The sequence below is a fragment of the Aptenodytes forsteri genome, unplaced genomic scaffold, assembly GCF_000699145.1.
Source record: "Aptenodytes forsteri isolate BGI_AS27 unplaced genomic scaffold, ASM69914v1 Scaffold10, whole genome shotgun sequence".
NCBI lineage: Eukaryota > Metazoa > Chordata > Aves > Sphenisciformes > Spheniscidae > Aptenodytes > Aptenodytes forsteri.
Window position 1 is genome coordinate 4292111 of NW_008794117.1, and position 27078 is coordinate 4319188.

Genomic DNA, 27078 nt, shown 5'->3' on the forward strand with positions numbered 1-27078 from the left:
GCTGTGTCCCCTCCCAGCTTCTTGTGCACCCCCAGCCTACTCGCTGGTAGGGTGGGGTGAGGAGCAGGAAAGGCCTTGACTCTGTGTAAGCACTGCTCAGCAATGACTAAAACATCCCTCTATTATCAACACTGTTTCTAGCATAAATCCAAACCATAGCCCCATACTAGCTACTATGAAGAAAATTAACTCTACCGCAGCCAAAACCAGTACAACAGTGCTGTGAAGCATGATAATGTTACCCTAATTGTTGGTGTTACAGAACAATAATTACATGACACATGTAGAATGCTGTATTTAGAACATAATGGCAACAAACTAGCAGGTTTGTTCTTTTTTTTAATGTGTTTTTTTCAGGAACGAGTTCCTAAATATGGTAAAATCTGAGCACATAGCGTACGAAAATTTGTATCATCTCAAACTCTAGTCAAGTGTAAAATAAACTCGTTACCTGTGATCAGAGATCTTTGGTATCAAAGATTTACTGCTCTTTGCAACTATGTAAAAAGAAAATGAATACTATAACTTCAATGCCTGCCATTTACTGCCCACAGTGAGTCAAATGCCACTCTCAGTAACCTGCAAGTCCAGTAAAGAACTAGGGTTGAAGCTGGTCTAAAAGTCTTATCGTAACGCAAAGTCTTCAGTGATTTTAATTAAACAGTAATAAAAATGTCTAGTAACAGAACCAGAAGTTCAAATATTCTTTTTTGCCTGCTTTAATATTAAGGGTAAAACATTCTTTATTATAGTGTTTGTGAACTGAAATATATGAAATTTCTAGATAGCACTATCAGGACCTTACACACCATTTTTCAGCTTCTCACAATGGAACATACCAACCAAATCCCAAGAAAAAACGAGTTTAAGACAAGCTGCAAATTCTATCAAATGTAAAATAACACAGGCCTATAATATGTGTGTTTAAAAATTAAAATGCAGTCTTTCAGTTTCCATACCTGGCTAGTATCTACAGGAACTGGAGTGAAAGCTGCTTGTGACAGAGAGATAGTGGGACCCAGTAGGTCTCTTGTATAGCTACGATCCTGCTTGTACTCTCGGCTATGCTCCACTTTCAGCTTCTCTTTCGGTAGGACAGCTTCAAAGCAAGGGGCATATCCAGGTGGAGGAAGGAACTTGAACTCTCCATGGCGACCTCCAAGCAAGAAACGTACCCTGTAAACATCAGACTTACTTCAGATAACTGAGACACCTATGGTGTCAAACCTAACCAGTTTACAAGCCCAACAACTATTGAATGCTATTTTTAAAAAAAGGGAAAAAAAAAATCAATGTTGCAGCTTATTTGCATTGTTTACAGTTCAACTTTCTCTGACTACTGCTGGAGTTTATGAAGTAGGAGGTGCAAAAAACATGGGGAAAAGTAAACAATTCTTTCTTTTAGTTAATTTTCACTTCCATAAATGTATTCTAAATCATGAGACCAAAAGAGAAGACACAGAGAGAGAAAGAGAGAGAGAGAGAATAATCAGTTTACTTAGCACACCTATGAAGTAAGCAGCAGCCTTTCAAGTCTCAGAAGGCAGAGATTATAACCCAGAGTAATCAATCAACCATATCTGAACTGCCTCCGTTGAGGAGTTCTCCATTCTCTCTCATTTGAGAAATCAGCCTGAAAACTCCATGGAATACGGTTCTATCTTTTCTCTCACAGAACACTAAATTCTTAGGACACAATAGAAAAATATCCCATATTTTCTTCCCTAAAACATATACTTGTCATGTTAGTAGAAACCTAGGGGAAAGCATTCTTTTATTCATTACAAAATGGTGTTTGTTTTTTTTTTTTGTTACTGAAAAAATCAATTAATGAGGCTATCATGAAGTAGCAATGATATAGTATGATATAGTATTGAAAAATCTTCCCAGAACATTGCCATCCAGAAGGAATCAAAAACCACCCAAAAAACTAGCCTTACAACAGAAACATTTTGCCTCCTTTCTATTTACTGAGTATCTTATAAGATTTTTGTCAATGCTATACTAGAACACTCTCCAAAAACACACTGAGCACACAAATAATATCTGTCAAATATTTCCCTCATGACACAGATAAAGCATGCAGGTTTATAGTTTTGCATTTCATAGCATGCATGTCTATAGTTTTACCACACTATATCTTCCGTATTATCCAAGGCAAAGTCTAAAGTACATTTCGCATCTGGAAGGAGAGGCTGCTATGCCCACTGTGTGATAGCTCTTAGCTTCTGTAGTACTCACCAGAGTCTGAATGATCCCTCACAGAGCATTGCTCTGTCTCCAACAGAAATCAGCTTTCAGCCTTTACCTTTGCCAGTCCTGCTAAAGTTGGTCCCCCCGCTGGAACATCACACAATCTTTTTTAATATTATAGTCTCAAACTATTCAATACAGGGAAGCAGAAGTCTGGCATCTCAAATGTGACTTGAAATTTTATAGAAAGCCAGTACAGCAACCAGAATACAGATTGACTGAATTCATATTAACTCATCCTGCTGAAAAGAAAGTGTACCGTCACCATTTCTTAAGGTAAGTGTCGATAATGTAGATAATAATAGTTACTACCTCATAACAAGTCAGTTAGGGCAAATATATTTTTAATATTGAAGACTGATGTTTTTCTTCCCATATAGGTCAAACGCTGTCCTGGAGTGAATGTGTAGCAATGTGTCAGCCAAGAAATGATAAAGCAGCTGTTTCTAAGGTCTATCTGCAAACCACCTGAATACACTGGTGTGCTGAAAAACAACAGATGCGCTATCTCTTCAGGACTCCTTTGTAGCTCTCACTACCCAAGAACTGGAACTGTGCCAAAGAAGCAGATGTCAGAAAGGGAAATGAGAGCAAAGACAGCCAGGGAAATATTCAGCTTATTCACATACACAGATAACAAAAAGAGACTGGGGGGGGGGGAAACCAACTACACAGGATGCTAACTTTATTCCTGCAGAGAAGCTGACAACTGGGAAGAAGAGGCCATCTATGTTGAAATTCTCAAACATTCCTTGAACTGGCTGACCATTTATCCGGAAAGAGATGCTGGGGGCACTCAGGTCCAAACAGCAGCTAATAACATCATCAGTTCTTAATAGATGTTGGTTGGGAGAATTTACTGTTCGTGCTACACAACCTATGGAAGTAGAGAGACACACTTAGCAAAACTTCTGAAAATCATACAGGTTTTCACAGCAGACTAAAAAAAGAGAAAGACATAGCAATAGAGCACAAACACATTAATACATAAATATCTAACCTATAACATCCAAGACCTGATTTTAAGCTTGCAATACAGTGAACAGAAGCATACAATCATATCTACAAAGCTATTTTAATGATAAATAATAGAATTAAATCTCATTTAATGTAAGTGAAAATAATTACTGATACACATATAAACAGTCAAAACCAAGAAAACTAAACTTTATTCCTCACAGTAGTAGAAGTGCAAATTGAAAAACAACCATTAGTATCTAATATGAAACCTAGTATACTTTACTAAAGAATGCTTCATTATTCAAGATAAGGACAAGTCTCGTACTGTACATTATTTAGGAAAAGTAAGGTACTTCCTGTTATTAAGGGCCACATCATGGTACCCTTGCAAACTTGTATAAGATGATACTACCCAGTTTCATAATCAAACCGCAAACCAGCATTTTTCTGGCATATACAAAGACAGCAGCAATTTTGAGGCATACATATTCAGTAATGTATGTATTTTTCTTTAATAAGTTTTGTATGAATTCTAAAGGATCATTCTCTCTTGCATCAAATTACATTTACACAAGCACACCTGCTTCCCAAGAGAAATAACCTATAGAATACAGAAATAGGAAATGACTGTTTCTGAAATTTACTGACACCTACAACAGCAAATTTACGGAAAAGCATGACAGTTGTATGAAAATATCTCTAGACATGTTTTCCAAAAATCAGATAGGCAATGTCTGCAAGAGATAAACCATGCATATTAAGAACAGAGCACTAACTTCTTAACTATGCTGTCCAACTTCCGTAAACATGAAGGACTTACTTAAACTAAAAGCACTGTATTTCCAAGAAGGAGATGAAGATGGCATATGTTTTTAACAGCAGCAAAAATAATGAAAGAAAAATCTCAATAATTCTTCTGCAGATAAATTTTCATACACACACCCCCACCACCACCCCAAGGAAAAATAAAAAACAACACTTCCGATACTCTACGTATGGAAAATGACTTCCCAATACTGCCACATAATCTGCAGACTGTAGGACAGATGCCCTTGTGCAATCTGCCCCCCTTGATAGGGCAGTCAGCAGTACAGTGGGGGGGAAGAAAAAAAAGTTTTCAGAGGCTCTTGCTGCTCCCCTGCACCCTGTCAAGACAGGATGTCCTTAGCTCGGTTGCTGTAAGAATAGTCAGTTCCATGAGCAAGGACAGGGGAATGACATGGAGCAATCCTAAAGGCCCCTCACAAATCGGGAAATCTATAGGAAACACTGCTGAGAACCAGAGTAGCAGTCACAGCGTAAGGAATGGCCTGCAAGGAAACTACCTTCTACCAGCTCTACATCCCAAAACTCACAGAGCACAGTAGAGAATAGCAGAGAAAAACATCACAACAGCTGAGAGTTAGCTTCAAATAAATCACAGAAAGGGACAGCTATTTAATGGCAGGGATAACTAAACTCTAAAAGAGCTATCAATGAAGAGTGGATACTTCATCTCCTTAAGGCATGCTACATGAGACTAGATGCCTTTTTAGATGTTAAAATTTAGCCAAATATAGGTTATTGGGATCAATGCAGGGCTGACTGTTACAGAAATATGTACTGGTCTTTGATGAGCACATAGTCAGACCAAATGATCTAAGTGCCTTTTCTGGCCTTAGGCTTTAAAAATTTGTGAGTTCCACTTCTCCATATTAGAGAAGTAATTGCAGGACTGAAGAAACAAATGTAAATTAAGTGTGATTCTCGTAAAGGCTTGGTCCAGAACAGAAACTCAGGGGTAGAAATTATTGTTGCTATACATTAAAGCAGTAAATGCTTCATGCTCAGAAGATTATTTTAAAGATGTCGTTGCTGAGACTTACCAAGATGCAGCCTGGGATGGTGGAAGAAGAAGAAAGGCCATGATTTTCAACGTTGAACTACTTAAAGTCCTTCCAAGTTTCAGAGGTATGTGTTACATGAGAATGTCAATGAAGACAGAAGTCTTTTCAAATCTACCAGCCACATCCACAACAGAGATTAATATGCAAAAATTGCATATACAAAGGTGGTCTGACTTATTTTAACTGGGCTGGATTATTGACTTGAAAACCACAAACAATTGTTCATTTATTCTTTTGTGACATTTCTCATTAAAAAGTTTCCGGTGGGTAGAAAAATAATTTTGATTTTCAGTAATCTTTTGTTTCCTCCCTAAAAGGGACCCTAACTACAAAATTTATTTTGGTTGGCTCATTATTTTCTGGTTCTTTTGAAATACTACTTTATCTGACAAGCTCAGTTATGACACAGCTTTACTGACATCATTAATTATGCATCATTGTTCCAAAGTAATTCTCACTATACATGAGAGGCAAAGTGGCAGCTACTTTCCTAAGATGCCACTCCAGTTGATACGTTATTACTTAATAATACAATCCATTGCTATTTTGATTGGAAAAGTCTTTTGAAATGTAAAACTGTATTCTTTCCCAAGTACCAAGCCACAACGCCTCAAAACTTCAAAGACCTTGAATGATGCATACAGCTAACTCACTAAAACGTCTCTCTTGTCTGCTAAGGAGCTTTAGAAAACTTGCTCATATCTTCACAGTGGCAAGAACTGCCAATCCAATGAGCCTAACCCAGTTTCCAGTCAGTTCTACAGTTGCCCAATAATCTCTCAAAATCAAAGGAAAAAATTTTTCTTCACCAAGGTGAAACCACACTAGAAACTTTTTTCAAGAAGTTTAGGACTGTCCACATGTAGGACTACCTATTCCAAATTATATCCGGGAATCTTTTCACAAAAGTTAAATTATGTGAAAAAGATTAAGAAAAAGAGAACAAGCTTGCTTTTTTATTATTCTGATTTTGCTGAGCTAACCCACTTTGAAGAGAGAATAAGATATTTGCAGAGTCAACAGTAAATACAAGGACTTTAGATACTCAGTTCAGTATCTAAATGAATAGATCCAAGCTGGGCCAGTAACATTTTAAAGATTAATACCTGACCAATCACACCATGTGCAAGCGAGGAATATGATTCTGCAAGTCTTGCAATAAACAGTCAGTCTCAATGTACGTAAATAAAACATCACTACAGAAAAATATCTGTTTTTAAAATGTATGGCAAAAAGCATACTTAAAAATCTTCTTCGCCTCTAAAATATTTCTAAACTTCTAAACTAAAGATCCAGATTAAAAATCTGTTTTAAAAAAAAAGAAAAAAAAAGAGAGAGTCCTATGAATTAAATCTCTCAGGCTGTTCTTTACACTATCAACAGGAATTACAAATCCAGATGACTGTTTGTCAGACTTCCTTTTTTGCACCTTTTATGTTTTAAATAAAAATCTTTATAGTTACTATGAAGAAAACCCAAAAATAATTCCCAGGCTGAAACATAAATTATTATTCTATCTGCGTTTTCTATCTGGATTATTTTGTATAAAACAATTTTTTCAATATGGATTGTCAACTTAAAACACATATTCTGATAGGGTACTGTTTCTGTATATTCCTAGTGTCAACTGAAACATCTAATTCACTTTGCTGCTGTTGAAAACAAATTCACTGGAATTGCAAACAACATTCTAGTATTTAAAAAAAAACAAACAAAAACCCCAAACAAACAAAAAAAGGAGAATACCTGACCACAGATGCAGACCATCGAAGCCATAGGAATACAAGTCATCACCAACACCATTTCCTCCCCATTCTGCTCCTCCCCCTGGATATGGTGAGTAGCCCTCTGTTGAAGCCCAGCCCACTCGTAGATGAGTTGATTCTGCAGTCACAAAGGGCTCGAGGTGGTCCACCATAAGTTCATAGTACCATTTTCTGTATTGGGCAGAGCCTTCACTAATCCCCAAGAAGATATTGGGTCGCATGCTTAAACAGAAAGAATGAAAGTGGTTATTAAAAACTTATCTCAAGAACATGATGAACTACTGCAGACTTTTCATTAAACTCAAATTTCATGATTGTTTTGTGTGATTAAAACAACAGAAGTAATTTATTTATTTATTCTGGTGAAAAATGCTCTATACAGTTAAAGTAAAAAAGTGTTTGTTTCACTAACTGAAACAGTATCCTCACTCACACACCAATAATAATATTTTATGTGTTTGAACATTTAATAGATGTTAAATCCTACAAAAATGACAGCTAATAGAAATGTAGTAAGTACACACTGCAGGTTTAATTTTACATAGCAAACTGCATCCTGTAACACTGGTTATCCATTCAAGAGAATAACATTTACAAAGATACAAAAGTAAAGTGTCAATCTATTTCAAAATTCTCTTGTACCTCTTCCTTCCTTATTCCGAGTTTCGTGTAACTCAGTAATTTGCAGTGGTTATACCAATCCTTAATATCAATTCAATGTTCCTACTGCCAATGATTTTAAAGTACTTCACAAGCATACTTGAAAGGCAAAACTATTACTGTGCTTATTCAATAACTAGTTAAACAGCAATATGTAGACTCATACATCTAAAGGTCACGAGGGAAAAAAACTGAAAGAAAACTATGCTTTTCTAATCTGATTTTTGGGATAATACTGAATCTAGAATCTCATCCCAAAGAATCTGCCTCCAGACAATCATTACCGTGTCAGCTTTGTATTAAGAAAGCCATCCAGTCTTGAATTAAAGCTGTAGAGCACAGAAGTAGCCAAAATCAATGCTAGGTGTGTTTCCTCAATGGTTGGTTACCCATATTGCAAAAAATCTTTTAGACTTCTAGGCTCAATGTATCTAGTTTTCACATCCCTCCACTGATTGAGTTGTAACTTCTATAAATATTTTCTTTCTACATACAAGTTGCCTAATTAACAAAAATTTAGCTCTAAGCCAGCCCCAGCTCACTGTATGCCTTCTGGTGTAGGGAATGCAGGGGGAGGAAGAAGGGTTGATATGGGCTGTTAAATACGAGTCAGTATAAAAGCAGACTTTACTGATCTGATTGCTTCTAAAATAACTTGTTTTATCACATAAGGCTAATACACTTTCCTTCTAGAAGTATATGGGGTGTCTTTCCCAAAAGTTTAAGTATAGATACTCTTCACTTTGTTACAAGTCAAACATTTAATCTCCTTAAAAATATAAACAAAACCTGTTTGACAAAAGCTACATTCCATAAAAGTCAAGTCATTTGTAAGTTATTGGTAAGATCACCAATTGAATCTTTTCTGCCTGAACACAGTATCAGCTTTAGTATGCCTTTGTCCAGACTCCACAATTTAATCAACCTAATCGTCCAACTTACTCTTTTTAAATAGAGGCTTGTGAATAGAGTTTTCCAGTCCCCTGGAAAAGTACATTCAACAGCAATATCTTAGAAAATTCCTTTGCTAATTATTTTTGGTGCAAGGTACACAATTCTCAGTCTATTACTAAATATTTTCAGTGTTTCATTGGTCTTTCTGACTTCTGAAAAAATAATCTTTTTTTCCTTATAACTGCAAGAATATGAATAATCTCATTCACAACTTTCTAATGCAGAGCAAAAATATGTGTTAACTACATTTGCTTTGTCTACAGCCATGTTTAGGAAAGACAGCTCTACCTTCCCTGTACGAAATCCAAAGTCAGCTCAGAAGCTCAATCAGTACCCATACATTTAAAATTTCTTCTCATGCATTAACAACAGTTTTCATTAGTGATTTTAGCTTATCAGCAGTTCAAATTTATTGCTGACATCCCATTACACCATCCTTCCATGTGTTATATATGTTGCTGTGTTACTGGATGTGTTGGGGCAAGCCAAGTCACATGTGGTTATGAAAAGTATGAGTGAATGTATCAGCTATAAAATTGTCAAGTTAATGTCACCTTTAGACTTGAATTTATCTTTACTTGAAAAGGCCTCCTTATAATAGACAGTTGTGGAATTTTTATTAGCTTATCAGCAGTTCAAATTTATTGCTGACATCCCATTACACCATCCTTCCATGTGTTATATATGTTGCTGTGTTACTGGATGTGTTGGGGCAAGCCAAGTCACATGTGGTTATGAAAAGTATGAGTGAATGTATCAGCTATAAAATTGTCAAGTTAATGTCACCTTTAGACTTGAATTTATCTTTACTTGAAAAGGCCTCCTTATAATAGACAGTTGTGGAATTTTTATGGTTTTCCACATCTAATAAATCCTATGAACTCTGAATTATAAGTACTATTTCTATGTTTCAACTTTCATTCTCACTTAATGATTGAGACTTTTTAAAATATAAGTTTGAGACAGAGGAAGATCCCACGATTCTTCACTTAAAGCCAGATTCTTCTGCCTCAGCATAAATTCAAACTCTGGATCAACATTTACTTTGTAAATATTACTTTGCTAGTTTAAGATGTTACTAGCTTCATCTTGTTATTAATGTCTGCTGGAAGGTAGCTTCTACAACTCTGCCAGTGGGAGGAAGGGTGAGGGCACTCCCTAAATATCCCAGGCAAAATCAACATTAGTTTAAGAAACTGGTGAAGGTGTTTGGCACTAAGTTCTTGATTTTGACCAAAGGTGATTAGGAAATCCTCACAAGATCACAAACATAAAGGCAATCACAGGATACTGGCTGACAATACTTTGAAAGCACAGCTAGATCTAGACAAGAATCTTTAGAAGAGACTCTACAGTTTCACAGACTTAAAGCTTTAGCTGCAGCAGCTCTCTCTGACCCATGTTTTGATTCTAATCAATATTGCAAAGAGTATTTAAAATCCTAGTAAGAATAAAATACCTTAACAAAAGTTTTGGAAGTAAAACAGGTTTTCTGTAGTGACTATTTCTTTTAACCACAAGTTTTATTCTGCTTTGTTCATAGATACAGATTTTTTCTTTTTCTTTTTACCTGCTCACGTGGTTGACAAGGCGTGTCTGTAAGAGCAGATCTCTTCCTGGCAGGAGATTATCACAGATTAGATGTTGATTAGACCGCACAGCTACTCCATGACAAACACAGAGAGAACACAAAACATCCAAGACCTGAAAAAAAAAAAGATTCTTTTCATCTTAAATATTTTTTCATGCTAAAGAGTTCATAATCACTGTGAGTTACTTCAGGCAATATAATGCTATATACCTTGTTACTGGAAGACATGTAAGGGTATGTAATTCATCCAACATCGTAGTGTTATTTTACAACAATCATGAAATTCTCCTAACAATATTAAGATATATTCTTCCTGCTTCCCTTGAGATTTAGTGTGTATCAACGTTTTCATCAAAAAGAAGATAACATTCCCCTTTGCTTCTTCAAACTGCTTATATGCCTTTTAGGAAAAGTTTCATTCCTAATTATGAATAGAGTATTAAAGTATTTGAAATCTAACTTCTACACAGAACAACGTGCTTGCTTTGTTCACAAATGTTCACCTAAATATACTTGTCTCTTCTTTGCCTACCTTATGGTTTCTTCCATGTTTGTCCAAAAGACAGATGATTGATTTAATATGTCCTTCCTTGATAATGTTTAGAGCTTCTGGGCTTTCCACCAACACACAGTGTAAAACCTCTAGGATTCCTGGGAAAAAGAAGAAAAATTATTTATTCAAAGTGCATATAAAATCATAACTGCATATAATACTTCCTAATATATTGCTCAGCAACATGGATTAGTTTCAAAACAAAACCAAAACAGGATTGATGTTGTACTTCTAGATTTCCCAAAATAAGTGAATGTAGTAAAAATCAGAAAGGACAGGAAAAAATCTGTAAATTAATTTGAATTTTTAATAACAAATATGTGATGATCAACACTTACAAATTCAAACAAACTGGGTAAAATATTGGTTTTCAGTGGCTCTTAAAGGTGACGACTTCACACTACATACATATTATATACATAAAATATGCTCTCCATATTTACAGTTCTCCATTCCTTCCCTTAGAAAACCATATGAACCACTAATAGAGTCATATACCTCTGAATTAGAGAGCAAAGGTAAATTCCCAGTCTACTGGCCCACTGTGTATAATTTTCTTTGTGTATGTAACAGCTATACTGGGAGCCACAGTGATGTTCTTATAAGAGCAAACAAATAGAAACTAGCATGAAACCAAGATGTGCAAGGAAGTAAAGAACCACTAAATCTCCAGTGGCCCCTCAATTAAATGCAATTCCAGTCCCAATAAAGCAGCAGTCATTGCCATCAAGAATCATTAGCCTTGCAATGGTTCCCTGCAGTGGGGCAGTAAAACAGGGCTCCCTTGTGTACTGGATCAAGTCACCACTTGCTTTGGGATCTTCCACATTTGGCAAAGACAAATACTACACATGTAGTTCATCATTATCAGTTGCTACAGCTGTTGCCACAATAAGAAAAGTCAGAGCACTGAGGGAAAGCTGAGAAGCAGTCTTAAACCTAGAGATAGGCAATTCCTATTTGCCCTGTACATCTCATCATTCTGTCTTCATCCCTGTATTCAAGCCATGGCTCCACTCACTCAGCTTAACCCTTGCAAAGCAAGATCCATAGCATGAGTATTCTGTTCTTTGCCACGCTCTTTTTTACTGAAAGAAAAATGGTAGCAATGTAAACTCCCCTTGGTGTGGGAAAAAAAATTCATCAGACAAAAAATGCTGTCTCAGTAAGAGTACTGTGGTCTTTCTTTGATCCTAGTGAGGAAGAGATCATCAGCCGCTACAGCTGAGTAAGGCTAGGGTCAGCTAAGAAAAAAAAGTTCCGAACAGCTACTAACTGAACACAGATTTCATTGGAACAGGCTGCCCAGGGAAGTGGGTGAGTCACCATCCCTGGAGGTATTTAAATGACGTGTAGATGTGGCGCTTAGGGACATGGTTTAGTGGTGGACTTGGCGGTGCTAGGTTAACGGTTGGACTCTATGACCTTAAGGGTCTTTTCCAACCTAAACAATTCTATGATTCTATGACACAGAAATATTAAATTTGAAACAGTCAGCTGATCAGCTGCCTCCCTCTCACCTTAACATTCCAGATTGGATCTAAAGCTTACAGAGGGGAGCAAGTGCTTTTCTGTTAGATTTCCACTGGTTTTGAATAAACCACTGAAAAAAATGTGTATCATAAATAAATGACAGCTAATATTTAAGAATTTAAAGATTGTGGATCATCCACATAACTGTCCTCAGTATGCATCTGAGGTTTTCTGAATTTGTAAACAATAAAAACAAGCTTTTCAATTTGTAAACAATAAAAAAAAATTAGAAATGCAAATTTAAGTAAAAAGAATATGTATTTTGATTTATTGTTTTTGTAAATAATTCCTGAGTAACAATACAAAATAGTCTGGAACATTATAACTAACTGATCATAAAGCCTCTCACAAAGCAAAAATTAAAAATTAAAAGTTAATTGAGCAAGCATTTGAGGGACAACCAAATGAAAATTAAAAGAAAAGCTGAAAACCAGAAACTCTGAAGAGAATTTAAAGTAATGAGTATAAAAAAATTGTTGAAATCAATATATCTGTTTCTGCTAAGTATGAAATGCATGCTTATGCAGTGAATAATGAAAAGCAATGAAATAAGTAATAACTATGAAACAATTACAGACTGGTATTAAAACCATTATTTATGAGGAATATAAATGGCCAGGAGTTCCAAGTCTAATCTATTGTCTTTTCAGCAGAAAATCCCATCTGGAGAATTTCCCAAGTATCTTATTGAGGAAAGGAATATTAAACACCATTAACAACTTATAGAAATAACCTACCTATGCAAAGATATGCATTCGTAGACTTAGGACATGTTCCATTGTTGCGCACCAGCAAAGACTAAAATACCTTCAGTTCATGAATTATTTTTTTTCAATTGTTAATTTCAGACAAAATTACACTACACTTACTTGCATTTGGATCAAGGTATAGCTCTATTAAAAACAAAAAGACCAACACAACCAAAGAAACTGCAGACCTCCTCATAAAGAAAAAACAACAAAAAATTATCTTATAAAGGACAGAAATTGGGCTGTGCAGACTTCTCACAGAGGGATAAAAAGAGATGAAGAATGTTATGAATAGTCATATGTCAACGAAGATTTTTAAATTTTTTCTTTAAACTTAGATTTTAGAATCCCATCCCTGTTAAGACCAAGTTACTCTGCCAGAAGAGACAATGGTTACTTTTAAATTACTTGCTATTTGAAAAGTAGTTTTATTTTTTTTATTCAAGAAAATCTGAATTAAAATGAGGATTGGAATACCCAGTGATTTCAGTCATGGCTGCAGTCATCTGACTTCATTCAGATCTCTCGTTTTCATCTCAGACAACCTACAGCACCATCACCTTTTATCCCAATACTCATTAATGTTTCTTCCAGGGACCTGGAGGAATATATGCTGCCATCACTAATAAAGGGTACAGATTACTCAAGGACTGAAATGTAGTAAAGGTGGAAAGTGTATCTGGAAACAGATACAGTGACAATTTGATTTATCTGGAGAGGTGGAAAGCAACAGATACAGTGACAATTTGATTTATCTGGTAAACAGGTTTCCAAAAAAGTGTGTGTTTTAATATGTTTGAAGACAGTCATACATATGTAAACAGAAAATGCAGGTGACCCTGTATAGATATTGTAGACAATTTTCCTGTTCTGTGCGGTGGCTCCAAAAAAAGTCACAACCACAATATAATGAACTAGACACAAACTCCCGAAGTGATTCTGTAGCCCTGAAGGTATAAGCAGAAAGTCTCAACTACAAATAAGAGAACATGTTAAACCTGAATTTGGCAGTGGTATGATCTGGGCTGCAATAGATGTACACTTCCAATATTGACAGTAACAATATTGATAAAAAGGATAAAAATCTAAGAGTCATGAGAGCAAGCTAAAGCAGTAGATGCCCTGTAGCAACATAGCAGGAGCACAATCCACCCAGCCTGCCAACTAGACAGGCAGGGGTCACCTGAATGTGGTAAAAGTACCTAGGAAGGTAAGAAAAGTGTTACAAAAGGATCCTCCATCTAGAGGGGTAATCTGTAACAAGATCAACAACTTTATTGTGTGCAACAGTGATCTGGGAACGAAGGGAAATCACTACATTCAAAACTTGGTAATTTAAAATTTGCCACCTCTCATCGTAGCGGTGAAATAGACTTTTAACAGTATAAACAGTAATCCGATATGAAATGATACCACATAATGTAAGTGTGGTGACCATAACCTTGGAATTTTCAGATTTGTGTAGGCAGATTCATAATCTTAATTTTGTCTTAAAATAGTATACAGGGTTCATTTTCTAGTCTTAACCTTTTCAATAACGGAAGTAAAAATACTTTGAAGATGTAAACATTCAATAATAAATGAACATTATCAATTAGACCCAGCTGCCACAGCAACTTCTTCAATTACTGCAGCATCTGAATGCTAATAATCAAACACATTTTGTTCTAAGGGCAAACTCCCTTTATTTCAGAAAAAATTGCATATGAATGTACAATGTCTGTTTGGACTGATCCACTTTTAGATTGTTTAGATTGTCTACTTAAAGACAACTGGACCTGTTCCAATTTCATCAGAGTTGCTCAAGGCAGTAAAGCAGGAAGTGTTCGAATTTAATACAAATATCACAAACAGTATGATATGCAGAGTTTATGATAAAGATGAGTGAAAATTCTTTCTAAATTAATAACAGATGAAAGGAAGCATATCTTTTCAGGACAACATGTTGACTCTTCTAATGTCATCCTGTAGAATACTAGAATAAAATGCATGCCCTTAAAAAAAAAAAATACTCAAAACCTGATATTCTCTGGTTCCAAAAATCTTCACTTGGAGGATATTAAATTATTAACTTGCCCTATTCTATTTTTTATTATGTATGTTTTAATGCCTTTAAAATTTCAGAAGGACTAGTTAAGCCCATCTGGAATATATTTCAGAGTGAAAGACTAATCTAATCTTAATTTATACATTGAAGAGAAAGCTGAAGCATTATTGTATTATTCACTCAGCACCTGTGATATCTCACTTCTAACATGGTCTACTCTCAGACACATTTATACTTGGACAAATCTCCATTTTCTTTCTTTAACTTCGGTGAAGATCAGGAACTGAATCGATTGCTAATCTAATTTGTACAATCAACAATTGTACAGTGCAAACAATTGCTGTTTATATATTTAATGCCTTTATTCTGTTTTCATGACATCTTTAGTTCAAGGGTAAGAAAAAAGTGAAAAAAGGAGTTTTATTGATAATAGTTTATGGCATCAGATCTTTATTGTGACACATTCAAGAAAACACCTGCAGGAGATGTAGCTAACAACTTCAATGTTGAAGGTGAACTTAATTTTGGTGTCACTGACAGAGTGTGGTGTTTCTTCCTCACAAACACTCTACCTTAGAAAATGAATTAATTATTTTAGGCAAATATATGCAGCCAGGTATTCTTATTTAAAAGGTGTAATATAATCCAGTATTTCTCCCTATTGTAGATCTACCACTGTAAATTAAAACTGTGAATATCCTCACCTCAGTCAAGCCATATAAAGCTTAAAATCTGGCAAGCAAGCATCCCGCATAAAATTACAAGAGCACATTTACATACTAAAAGCTAAACCTACTGTGCCTCTCGAGTTAACTAAAGCACAGCATAATTAGCATCTTGTATAACTGACTCCCTCAAAACCAGAAAAAGTCTTAATTATAAAATCAGTTTTGGAGGCATCATAGAAGTTATGTTACCAGAACATATGGGGAACGAGTTCAAGTGGCCTAGTTCCTAGAAGAAAACTCAGGACAAACAAGCATTGCAAATATTAGTACCTTCAGAATTTTTGCAGCATGTCATGAGGTTCATTATGCAGTACAACTACAATGTCACATTACTTTGCAGTTTACAGAATTCCTCTCATACCTTACTAAAATATCATAAACATTTAGGTTTTAATTTTCAAACCTTATTTTTACTTTGAGATTAATTTTTAAAAATGCATACATAACAGAAACCCTGTAACACAGCATTTTTAGAGCTGTTGTAACAAATTTCATATTGAACCTCCAAAAGTTGAGCACAAAGTTTTGAATTATTTCTGAAAATCCTAGCCCTGAGAGTTTCAGATGTAAATTAGGTCTCTTAGGAAATAATTTCACCATGAACAACTGGGGAAGTACATTGAAATTAAGAAGGTTGCAGACAAATCACATGCAACTGCATAATTGTGAGAACATTCTCCTTAGATGAGTGCTCTCATACCAAAGTGGACTGTCGTGGAGGAAAGATCTAGCCTGCGATTTTGCCATTTTTTAAATGCTTGTTTCAGTTAAATTCTCTGTTACTCTAATGTTCATGAAAGCAAGAAGATCACAGCATCTGCAGAGCAGGTTTCCCTAACAATAATGTAAACCAACATGAGTGTTCAGTTAGGAGATCTATTTGGTTAGGATCTCTACATGTAATATGCTAGCTACAGTGATAGGATGATCAGCAAATCTCTAACTAGACACCAGTGCTATGAGCAGCTAACTGTCTGTAACACCAGCTGAGAACTAAAGTAGTGATACAGATTTAGCCTCGTATGCTCTTTTTGCCTCCTATCTTGAGCAGCTGAAGGATTCAGAGCACAAACATGCCACGGCTGAAACAGATTAGGTGCATGCCAGGAGTAGGAAGAAATAGCATAGTGAAACAGGTCCCCCCACCCTAAAGCCATAGTTCTGCAGTAAAAACATGAAACAAAATGCTGCAAAAATACTTCTATGAAACATTGCTGACTAGATGGGCTTACACGGGCAAATGCCTCAAAGTCTCTATACCAGTCTTCATCCCAAGAGAAGAATAACTGACTTCTAAACTCTCTGCTTGCCCCAAGACAAAGGAAAAAACTTCCAAGAGGAGAACTATCAATGTATAACTGCTCTTTGCAACCGCAGTTACCCACTGCAGATCTTGCCAATCAGCTAGTGAACGCCGTGGCAGTTCACCCTTGGCTCTGAGAGGGAGAACACTCCTACCACTGACATTTGACAGTATTTTCCTGTGCTGTTGGTCAGTTCATCTCAGGAACAGATTTATGGCAAATAAACAAAATGCACATGAATGTTTAATGACAAAGCTGAGGGGAACACAAACAGCTTATTTGCCTTGTTTACTACAGGACACATCTGTTCTCATGGCTGTTGCTGATCCTTTGAAGACTACTGAGGTAAGAAATGTGATAATACATGCCAAATGGTGATCTGCAGCTGAGACAACTCCAATTTTTACTTGGGATACTCAGCAATAGCAGGATATTTCTTATGTATTAATGCCACAGTAAAAGGCTGATGAGAACAACTGTGTTACGCCTATGACATTTCTTCTCAAATGTCTACCAGTCTAATATAAACCAAAGAACTTTTACAATGGGGGACATCTTCCCTTCCTGGCATTCCTCCCTTAAGATGTCAATGAATCCAAGGACACATCTATCTATGGCAGAAGTATGAGTCGGGAGTGGGAAGAACAGGATGGGAAAGGAAATTTTAATTCCTGTGGACAACTCTTTAATCAATGAAAAATTATTATTGAAAGGAAGATTATTATGTTCCTCCCAGCTCATGAAACAACACACAACACTAAAACAAGATGATGGGAAAAAACTACAAATATGTAACTGGAAAGGTGTGTCACATTGTTCTCACTGTTGTTGTAACCACCCTGCCCATTGGTCTGACTACAAACCTTCCTGCCTTTTGAACTTAGTGTAGCATAATTACAGAAAACAAGGCTTGAAAGACTCTCAAGAGGCCATCTTCCAACAAAACAGTAACATATATTATATATAAAGCAAAACAGTCACAACTGCAACTAGAAAACATTTCTTAGTCTGTAACTCTGAAACAGCTCCAGCGGGGTGAGAGCAGAGAACAGAAGAGGGGAGGGAGGGGAAATTATATGTATTAATAGTAATGACAAAGCAAAGCACACGTGAACTAGAGAGAGATGAAAAAAACAGACAATAAAAATTTAAAACACAGCAATCGCTACACATTGAATATTTTTCAAATCTGTTGCTCTTCCTGCAGTGGATTCAAAATACCTTCCCTGTGCTATTAATACTTAGCTCCTGAAATCCACCTTGATACCTACATCTACTGTGAAAACATAAACATGAACCAGAAACAGAAGATCAAAGAATATCATACAAGGGATATCAGTTACAGTAGCTAGAACCAGGCAATAAAAAAGAGACAGGTTAAGACAAGTCTCTATCTGCTATTACAGTAAAAATACTACTACATTTAATACAAGAGGTTCTATTAAATTGGTTGGACTACAGCTCTGAGCATTAAAGATTAATACAAATTATACAGGACATCACAAATATTTATACTGCAATGTTCTTATATTCAAATTACAAAGAAAAATATAAATTAGAAGTATATTAACATTTATTAAAAAAATGAAACAAACTATAGAAATTGAGATTGCCGCTGGTAGCAGAAGCATTACAAAATTGTCTAGCTTCTTGGTTGCTTACAATTCTTCTCTCCACAGGACTATTTTTTACTCATTATTGACTTAAAACATAGAATTTTCTCACCTTCTATACTAGAAGGTATATTACAAACAGTTAGCGGTTTCTTCTAGTAGTGCAACTTAAGATTTGTATAATGGCAAAAAAAATTATATGTGTCTAGATTATGTTAATGACCTATATAAAAAGTTGAAATGTCTCAAACCAAAATTGCTTTTACTGCGTTATGTCATATGTTAACATGTACAACTTCTCCAATTTGTATTATTTATATTTCTATATTTCTCTCTTCACTTTTAGTTACAGGGAGGAATAATTTGCAAGGCAAATTCCTTATCAGGTATAAGAGCTTAATTTAGACTTTGAGCTCCTGCTTGTGTAACTTTTCTGTCTTCTGAATGTGCGAAATAAAGCTTTCTGTAAGGAGCTTTTAACATTTTTCTTATTTCATGTTTTTCATAATTTCTTTATTCCTGTTTCCTATGACTCACTTAATTGGCAAATCAGATATTAAAAGATCTCACCACATCAGATCCATGTTTTCAGTTACTGCTGTAACCTGTAGAACTCCAAGAAGTATTACATTGGTAAGAATAAAATTTAGAACACTGGCCTTACACTCCGCATGTTTTTTTATTCCAATAAATACTTTTACTAATCTTGAAAAACAAGAGGGGTGGGGATCAGGCTGCAGTGACATTTCTTACCAACTGTATTTGGGTTTTGATCTTTATGTAATCACCATCATGAAAAGCATGCTTGAAAAGAGTCAAAAATCAGTCTTAAGAGTCCAGAACTAATCACTTTATTTAATCTCATTTCTTAGCTGCTGGGACCAAGTTTGAGTACTGTCTACTGTTCAGATGCCTAGACGACATAATTTTGGCATATTTTCATGCTGAAAAGAACAGTAATTAAATCTTCATGTAAGAAAAAAAGAAAAAGTTTGTATTTATGTCAGTAAAATGGGGCAAGAGACTGAAGTATCACCCATGAAATCAACACTATTAATTCCAGAAACATAGTCCTAGTATCTCTTCAGTAACTTTGAGATACACCTAGCAGAGGTTCTCTAATGCAATGAGATTTGTCTACCATCTGTTTACAAAATCAAACTACAGTGGCACGTTTCAAACACATACTTTTAAAGAAAATAGAGTAGTATTGTTAAAAAACGACAAAATAATTATTCTAAGTATTGAAGACTATTTTTTTTTAAATAAGCACATGCCAAAGGTGGTAATCCAGATAACTACCTTTAAGGTCCTGTTATAGACTACAGTCATGTTAATAACTACATTTAAGACAGTAAAGAGGTACACAGTTACAAGCTGTCAATGCCAATAGGAATTATATATCACCAAAAAAAATTCTTAAGATATTATCTGCACTCACCTAACGTGCAGTGTTCATACTGCTTATTTCTTATTCTGTTCAAAAAGTATATGTTTCCAATATAGTCCAGAGAGTTTTTTTGATCATGTTTAATTGCAGTATTTTTTTTTTAAATCATTAGAAACTTAAAAATACAATGTATTTGGTTGGCAGAGTAGGTTTACGGAGAACAGATTGTTTCCAAGGAAACAGAATCCAGGATCACCACTTCAGTGAGAATTACAGTACAGCTCAGCATAACTTCATTTACTTTCACTTTGAGCAACACAGGTACTAATTGCATCTCCAGGACACTAAGGGGTTAACATAGCGGTTCAGGAGGAAGATAAGACATTAGGTAATGACAAAGAAAATAAATAAGCTAGCTTAAAGAATTTGTGTCTAAAGTGAGACAGAATTCCCAGATTTTCAAATCATAAATGTGTTTCGGGCATGCTCCTTTTTATTAACTTCAAACAGAAGTTCAGACCTCAGGAGTGAGAGAGGTGATTAAAAAGGGAATGTGTATGTATTAAGGAGGTAACACTGTTACATGCAAACATATAGGTGTTTTCTGAAGACCCATCTATTGCGCATACTCAAGTAGAATACATGAACTTCCCTACATTACCACTACAGTCCTTCAAGAAGAGACAAATTATATCCATTCCATACGGTTTATAATTATATTTAGTTTGATGCAAATCCTGAAACACATGCAGACTTCCAAAGAGAAGGGAAGAGAAGGTACTAGAATTAGAGAGAAAGCAACAATACAACTGAAACTGTAGAACAACTGTTTCGCCAAATGGTTGGTTTGCCTGAATTAAAAGATAACATTACAACCAATTGGCCTAGGAAAAGGAAAGACTGCCAGAACTTAAGGTAGAACTACAACTGAAATCAATATGTAAAAATGTTACAATTATAAATCTCACTTTATTAATATAATTTACTCTCTCATAGGAAGAACTTAATGATAAATAGACTGAACAAGTTTATCACCAATTTTAAAGAATGAAAAACTGGTCAAAGAAGGAAGTTAAAATACTAAAAAGCATACCAGAAGAGGCTTCCAGTCTTTCTAATCTGCTGATCAACCAATCAAGAGATCCAGAAAATTGAGCACAGTTTTTACGATTCCCTCGAATCAGAGCCGCTATTGGAAACAGACAGAGAGAGAAAAAAAAACAATCACAATTGTAAGTCCATTTAAATTAAAAGAATCCCTGTCTTGTCTTTCCAGGAAGGATCCAGTAAGACAGATTATCAATCTTTAATTATTGATGTTCTTGATTTAAATAATGTGAGTGATGGTTAGATTTAAGCATAAGAAATAACCTTGGCATCAAATTGACCTTTAAGGTATTTGAATTATTTTGGCTTTACAATCACCTCAATAATCCCGGCAAAATGCTCTACATGAAGTAGCCGGTATTGACACCACAAAAGTCAGCTGCTCCTGTAGAAACAGATTTCTGTAAAACAGCATTCTTGTAATGACAGGAAACATTGGAAGAGGAGAACGTGAAGCCAACATCATAGGTGCTGAATGTAAATTATTTTCTTTTGATAAAATACTTTTGTTCAAGAATAATAGGAACTAAAACAAAATACATGTCCAGGAACTGTTTGTCATACTTTTGACAGGGCTGTAGGGAGGAAGTAACTGGTTTGAAACTGTTTCACCCTCATGCTTTAAGCTGAAGATTGAAGTAGACTGAATGCACGCACTGACTTAGAATCATAGAATAGTCATAGACTTGGTGGGTATAAATGAGTAGAGATCTCGCTGAACACTGTAGGCACCCACAAGCCTGCCCTGTCCTGGAATATGTGCGTTTGCATGTATGTGCATACACATGAGCTCTCAGAGAAGCATCTGTTCTACTCCAAAAAAAGAGTGAGGCGCTAACATATCTGTTTGGTGTGTGGAACAGTGCAAACTGCTTTTCTTAAGATTGTTTTCCAATTCTGCCAACAAAATATTTCAACCTGAAATTTCTATGGTTATTTTCAGCAGCAGAGACTGTTGGTCCTGCTAAGAAGCAATGGCCTCTTAAAATCTATGTTTTATTGCTGCAGAAATTCCCTATATTATATTGCAACTACTTTTTATGCTGTTTCATTTATAAAAGGTTAAACTTACAGACTTGTGACATAAGTATGAAAGTGTATTTGCAGAGGGGAAAAGCAATCTTGTAGTTGCAAACAAGTCGCTGCACTGACAGTTTTGTATCATGAGGAAAGAGACCAAAATCCAATTGCTTCATAGCCAAAACCAAAACAAAACAACAACACAAGAGACCGTGAACCAACCAACCAAACAAAAAACAACAAAAAAAAAAACCAAAAACCCAACAAGAGACCGCAAACCAACCAACCAAACAAAAAACAAAAAAAAAGAAAAAACAAAAACCAACCCCAAACAAGCAAAACAAACAAACAAAACATTCTCTTGCTGTATTATATGACATCAAATCTATACCCTGAAATCTTACATAGTTAATTAATCGTGACCATAGTTATCTGAAAATATGGGAATCATAAGAGGAGGAGCATCTTGTTACAAGACACCAATTAGAACTAAGGAACACCTGTTTCTGTAGGTGACTTTTTTATTGATTATAGGCAAGCCACATAATCTCACTGTGTTTCAGGTATGAACATAAAATGAAGGCAGTAATAGTTCACTGTTTAACATGACATCAATAAATTTAACTTTGTTAACAGTAATAAGACACAGATGGTTTCATAAATGCAGCTAAGCACAAGTTTGTGAAAGGTTAGTATTCGGTGGTTAAAGCTGTGCATTAAATGACACACACAGCCACTTAACATTGAAAACAAAAAATAATATTCAACAGTTGCTTCTTTTATTGCCCACTACTCTGAACAAGACTAGCATCCAGTTTTAAAGAAATAAAAAACAAAGACAGGATGTGGTCAGTCAGATATTAAAGTCACATCATTACATATACTCCTGCACATCTTTGGTGATACAAAAGGATCAAATACAAGTTCAGAGTGATTGTACGTATTTGTAGTAGAGGAAGGACAGATACCTTAGTAGATATAGACCAATCATTTTAAATTGAAAGAGGGTAGATTTAGACTGGATATAAGGAAGGAATTTTTACGGTGAGGGTAGTTGGACAAGATGATCTTTAAAGGTCCCTTGTGACCCAAACCATTCTATCATTCTACGATTTTTATACGTGATAGTATCCAGTCTCAACTTAAAGTCTGTAAATGCCTCCATACTCACCACAGTGAAATATAGCACAATGTCAATGATATGACAAAAGCCATGAATTGTGGCATCACAGTCTACTTCTATTTATGTGCAGACTCAAAAACAAAGTACTATTTGCTTAAGCAAGACTGAGCAAGCAATATCCATTTGTCACCCATGCAATTACTGTACAGCTCCAGCGTTATTCAGAGCAGAACAATGTACAAATTCATTATAGCCAGATCAAAGCCAGGCTTCTTAAGCATTAGCTGCCAGAAGATAATGCAGTTAGGGAAGTAACGTAAGGGGGTGGAGGGGCATGGAGACTGGGAAGTCAAAAAAAGCTTGTGCACTGTTCTTCTCACTACAAGTCCATGGAAACAATACTTGGTACAGGACAAGTAGGCTCTTTCAGAAGGTATTTTCTGGCCTTGTCAATTGGAAATTTCAGACTTCTACAGAAATGATTCAGCAATCAAGCCACTATTTCCTCCAGTCTGAGCTGTGCTTAATGCAGCAAGAGATAAAACAAACTAAACTGTTACAGAAACATCAACACTCCCCTACATCTATGAATAACCCAACCACAGACTTTTATACTCCATCATCTACACTCTAGAAGGTCATCAGTTGATTTCATTGAGACATTAGCTCTCTGGACCTAGTCTAGATACTTTTAAATTTTTGTAATCCCTGCCATAACTTCTTCAACTGATTCTTAATAACTCAAGTACCATTAGTATACACAGAATAATCACCTTTAAAAAAAAAAGCCTAAAGTAGATTCACTTTACTTAGTGGGCATATATGAGCTGAAAGATAGATTAAGATGTAAAAATTTTACCAGTGTTCCTTCTAACCCTTTTTATCTCAGGGTTGAAAAAGCAGACATCCCTAAAAATCACATTATGTAATGTCACATTTTCAAGCATTCATTCGCGCATTAGGGTGAGTAAAGAGAGAAGCAGAAGGAGGGAAAACATAACAGTAATACTGGTGTGATGAGAAGCTTACACTAAGATTTAGTATCATTTTCACTGTGACCAGTGTTCCTTCTAACCCTTTTTATCTCAGGGTTGAAAAAGCAGACATCCCTAAAAATCACATTATGTAATGTCACATTTTCAAGCATTCATTCGCGCATTAGGGTGAGTAAAGAGAGAAGCAGAAGGAGGGAAAACATAACAGTAATACTGGTGTGATGAGAAGCTTACACTAAGATTTAGTATCATTTTCACTGTGAAAGCTTAGTTTAGTTTCATGCATCTTTTCCAAATTTTAACTGTTAAAGATAAGATTTGCTACCCTTTCTGCCTGCCAATAGTTGAGCTACCTTCAAAAAATTCAGACTAAACAATCTGGTTGCTTGCAAGCATGAAGATAGCCAAAGCTATATGGGTTGTTTTGTTTTGTTGAAATACAGTTAAGAAATATTTTCTTCATTTTCTACAACAGCCTATAGTGTTCTGAAGGAAGACAGACATTGGCAAAGATAAGTGAAGCATGGAGCTGTAACATGCAAACAAACATGAGAAAGGCCTATACCAGTTTGAAAAACGTAAGACATGAGAAAAAAAAAAGAGGGAAAGGATCTGGATGCTCCATTCAAGAACCTACAATATAATTCACGGTCCCAAGTCATAGAATTTCTCCATCATAAATCCACCAGCAAAAACTCCCATCTACCTCCGAAGCAGTTCTTCATATAGAATTGCAATACAATGGACAACAGTGTATCATTTACGAATTACTTTTAGCTGAAACCAAAGCGGTATCTGAAGTTCCAGTCCCGCTTTTGATCCACATGCTGGCTGACTCACTTGTCACTATGCTGCAAGTTACAGAACTGGAGAGAGGTGTATAGAGCTTACAACTATAAAAACCATGGAAATCAAAAACATTAAAGTTACCTTATAATGTTCATAAAATCTAGCAATCCAACGTTAGGAAATGCCACTTTTGGTCACCCTTCCAACCTGTGCATATGCATCATGCTACAATCTTCAACTACAAAAGAGGTGGTAGATCTCAGCAACTCCTCAACCAGAATCACAGCCACAGGAACTGCCTTGTACTCTAACAGCCTGTGGCAAGAATGACAGCAGCCACTGTTCAGCTAGCTCTTTCCATGATTTCTCGGAACAAAGGAGAGGGTTTCTGTTTGTCTCAATGATATTTACTGCGTCAACTTCTATTTCCTCTGGCAGAAAAGGTAGTGGGCCAGACAGAAGCACCTCATTGGTTTTATCAAGGGCTGGGCACCATATGCCGGTAATCCTTTTTTTCGCCCCCAAAGATTATTTTCTTCTTCAAGAGCACAAAATGATGGACCTACTTTTACTACGGAAAAGCTTTGTAACAGTACTGTATACAGAACTCCTGTCTCAGTTGCCTCACTTTGCTGTTGGGTAGTAAGGATAGTTTATGTGAAGTGAGGCATGCCATTGAATTTGCATTTTCTGTGCCTCTGAATTTGGAGGAATGCAAGTTTTCAGCATGCCTTGCACACACGAAATACTGCTGAATATTCTGAAAAAAGGTCAGATCCCACAGCTCTTAATTTGGGAACTAGCATTGGTAGAGTCTTTTCACCTAAATTTCTCTCTGTATCTGTTCCTCTGAGTGAACGGGAGATGATACCTTCTATTTGCCTTATTACAGAACTTTCCAGCAGAACACTTATTAATAGTTCTAATTATTCAGACCACTAATCATCAATGGCACAAAAGTGCTCCAAGATAATAGCTTTGTTTTCCAAACATGAATTAAAAGGCTTACAATAAATAAGGTTCAATGCCACACACTGAGTAGCAAAGAGAAAAATAAGTATTATAAGTACCAGTAATAAACGAGCACTAAATAAGGAATGGGTCCTATAGAAAAACTATATGCATCACAATGCATACCCGCAAAAGAGCCGTACTATACACACTACGTTCATCTGGGCACTTCCTAACCACTTGACCCACTTCATTTTACAAACTCGGTATTCAGTTGTAGAGCTTTTAATGGAATTGATGTATAACATAACATTACTTGTATACCTTTTCAATACCAAATTTCTCAGGAGTGAGATTTTGTGAGTATAAACGATACATAAAGTGCTTTATATTTTACTAGAAAGTAAGATAACAATCCTGCATGAGGACTTTGCCCAAACTCAAGCTTTTGCCAAAACACGTGCAAGTCAAAGGCAAGCAGGCCCTCACGTTAGAGCTGGCGTGTAACAGAAAGCAAGCAGCACAGGCACATGTATGCAGCCTGCACAAAGGACTGCTTAATAGCAGGGACACATTACTGTCCTCAGTCACTTAAGGTCTGTGTTAACGTTATTATTTAGGCTTACTTATGGCACTGAGAAAACCTGATGACAAAGGAGGAAGGAATTGGTCTCTTAGGCAGTACAGTTTCCTTTTGTAGACAATTAACAACTCAGCAGGAGTGAATATGCAGGCAGCTACAGTGGTGGATTAATAACCCTATATAATGAGTCATAATCAAACATAAATAACAAATGCAATTCAAATTGGTGAGCAAACAAATCACGCAATTAAATGCTACTACCTAAATAGAAATTTGACCAGGACACCAACACTTAGATACTTACAGAAGGTATTATGAGATTTTCAGTGACTGCAGGTGGACATGATATAGAATCATAGAATCACTGAGGTTGGAAAAGACCTCTAAGATCATCGAGTCCAACCGTCAACCCAACACCACCATGTCCACTAAACCATGGCCCTAAGTGCCTCATCTACTCGTCTTTTAAATACCTCCAGGGATGGAGACTCAACCACTTCCCTGGGCAGCCTGTTCCAATGTT

The 27078-nt window shown here is 35.9% G+C and overlaps 1 protein-coding gene across 1 annotated transcript in view; it reads right to left on the minus strand.

Annotated features, from left to right (window-relative positions):
• Positions 1-27078, minus strand: part of RYR2 (ryanodine receptor 2) — a gene marked incomplete at its 5' end in the record, with an annotated part of 258073 nt that overhangs the window by 205593 nt on the left and 25402 nt on the right. Inside the window, 6 exons of the mRNA XM_019471222.1 lie at positions 960-1176; positions 2938-3130; positions 6846-7087; positions 10050-10183; positions 10603-10721; positions 21081-21176. Of these exons, the coding sequence (XP_019326767.1) occupies positions 960-1176; positions 2938-3130; positions 6846-7087; positions 10050-10183; positions 10603-10721; positions 21081-21176 (1001 nt within the window). The remainder of the gene's footprint in view (positions 1-959; positions 1177-2937; positions 3131-6845; positions 7088-10049; positions 10184-10602; positions 10722-21080; positions 21177-27078) is intronic.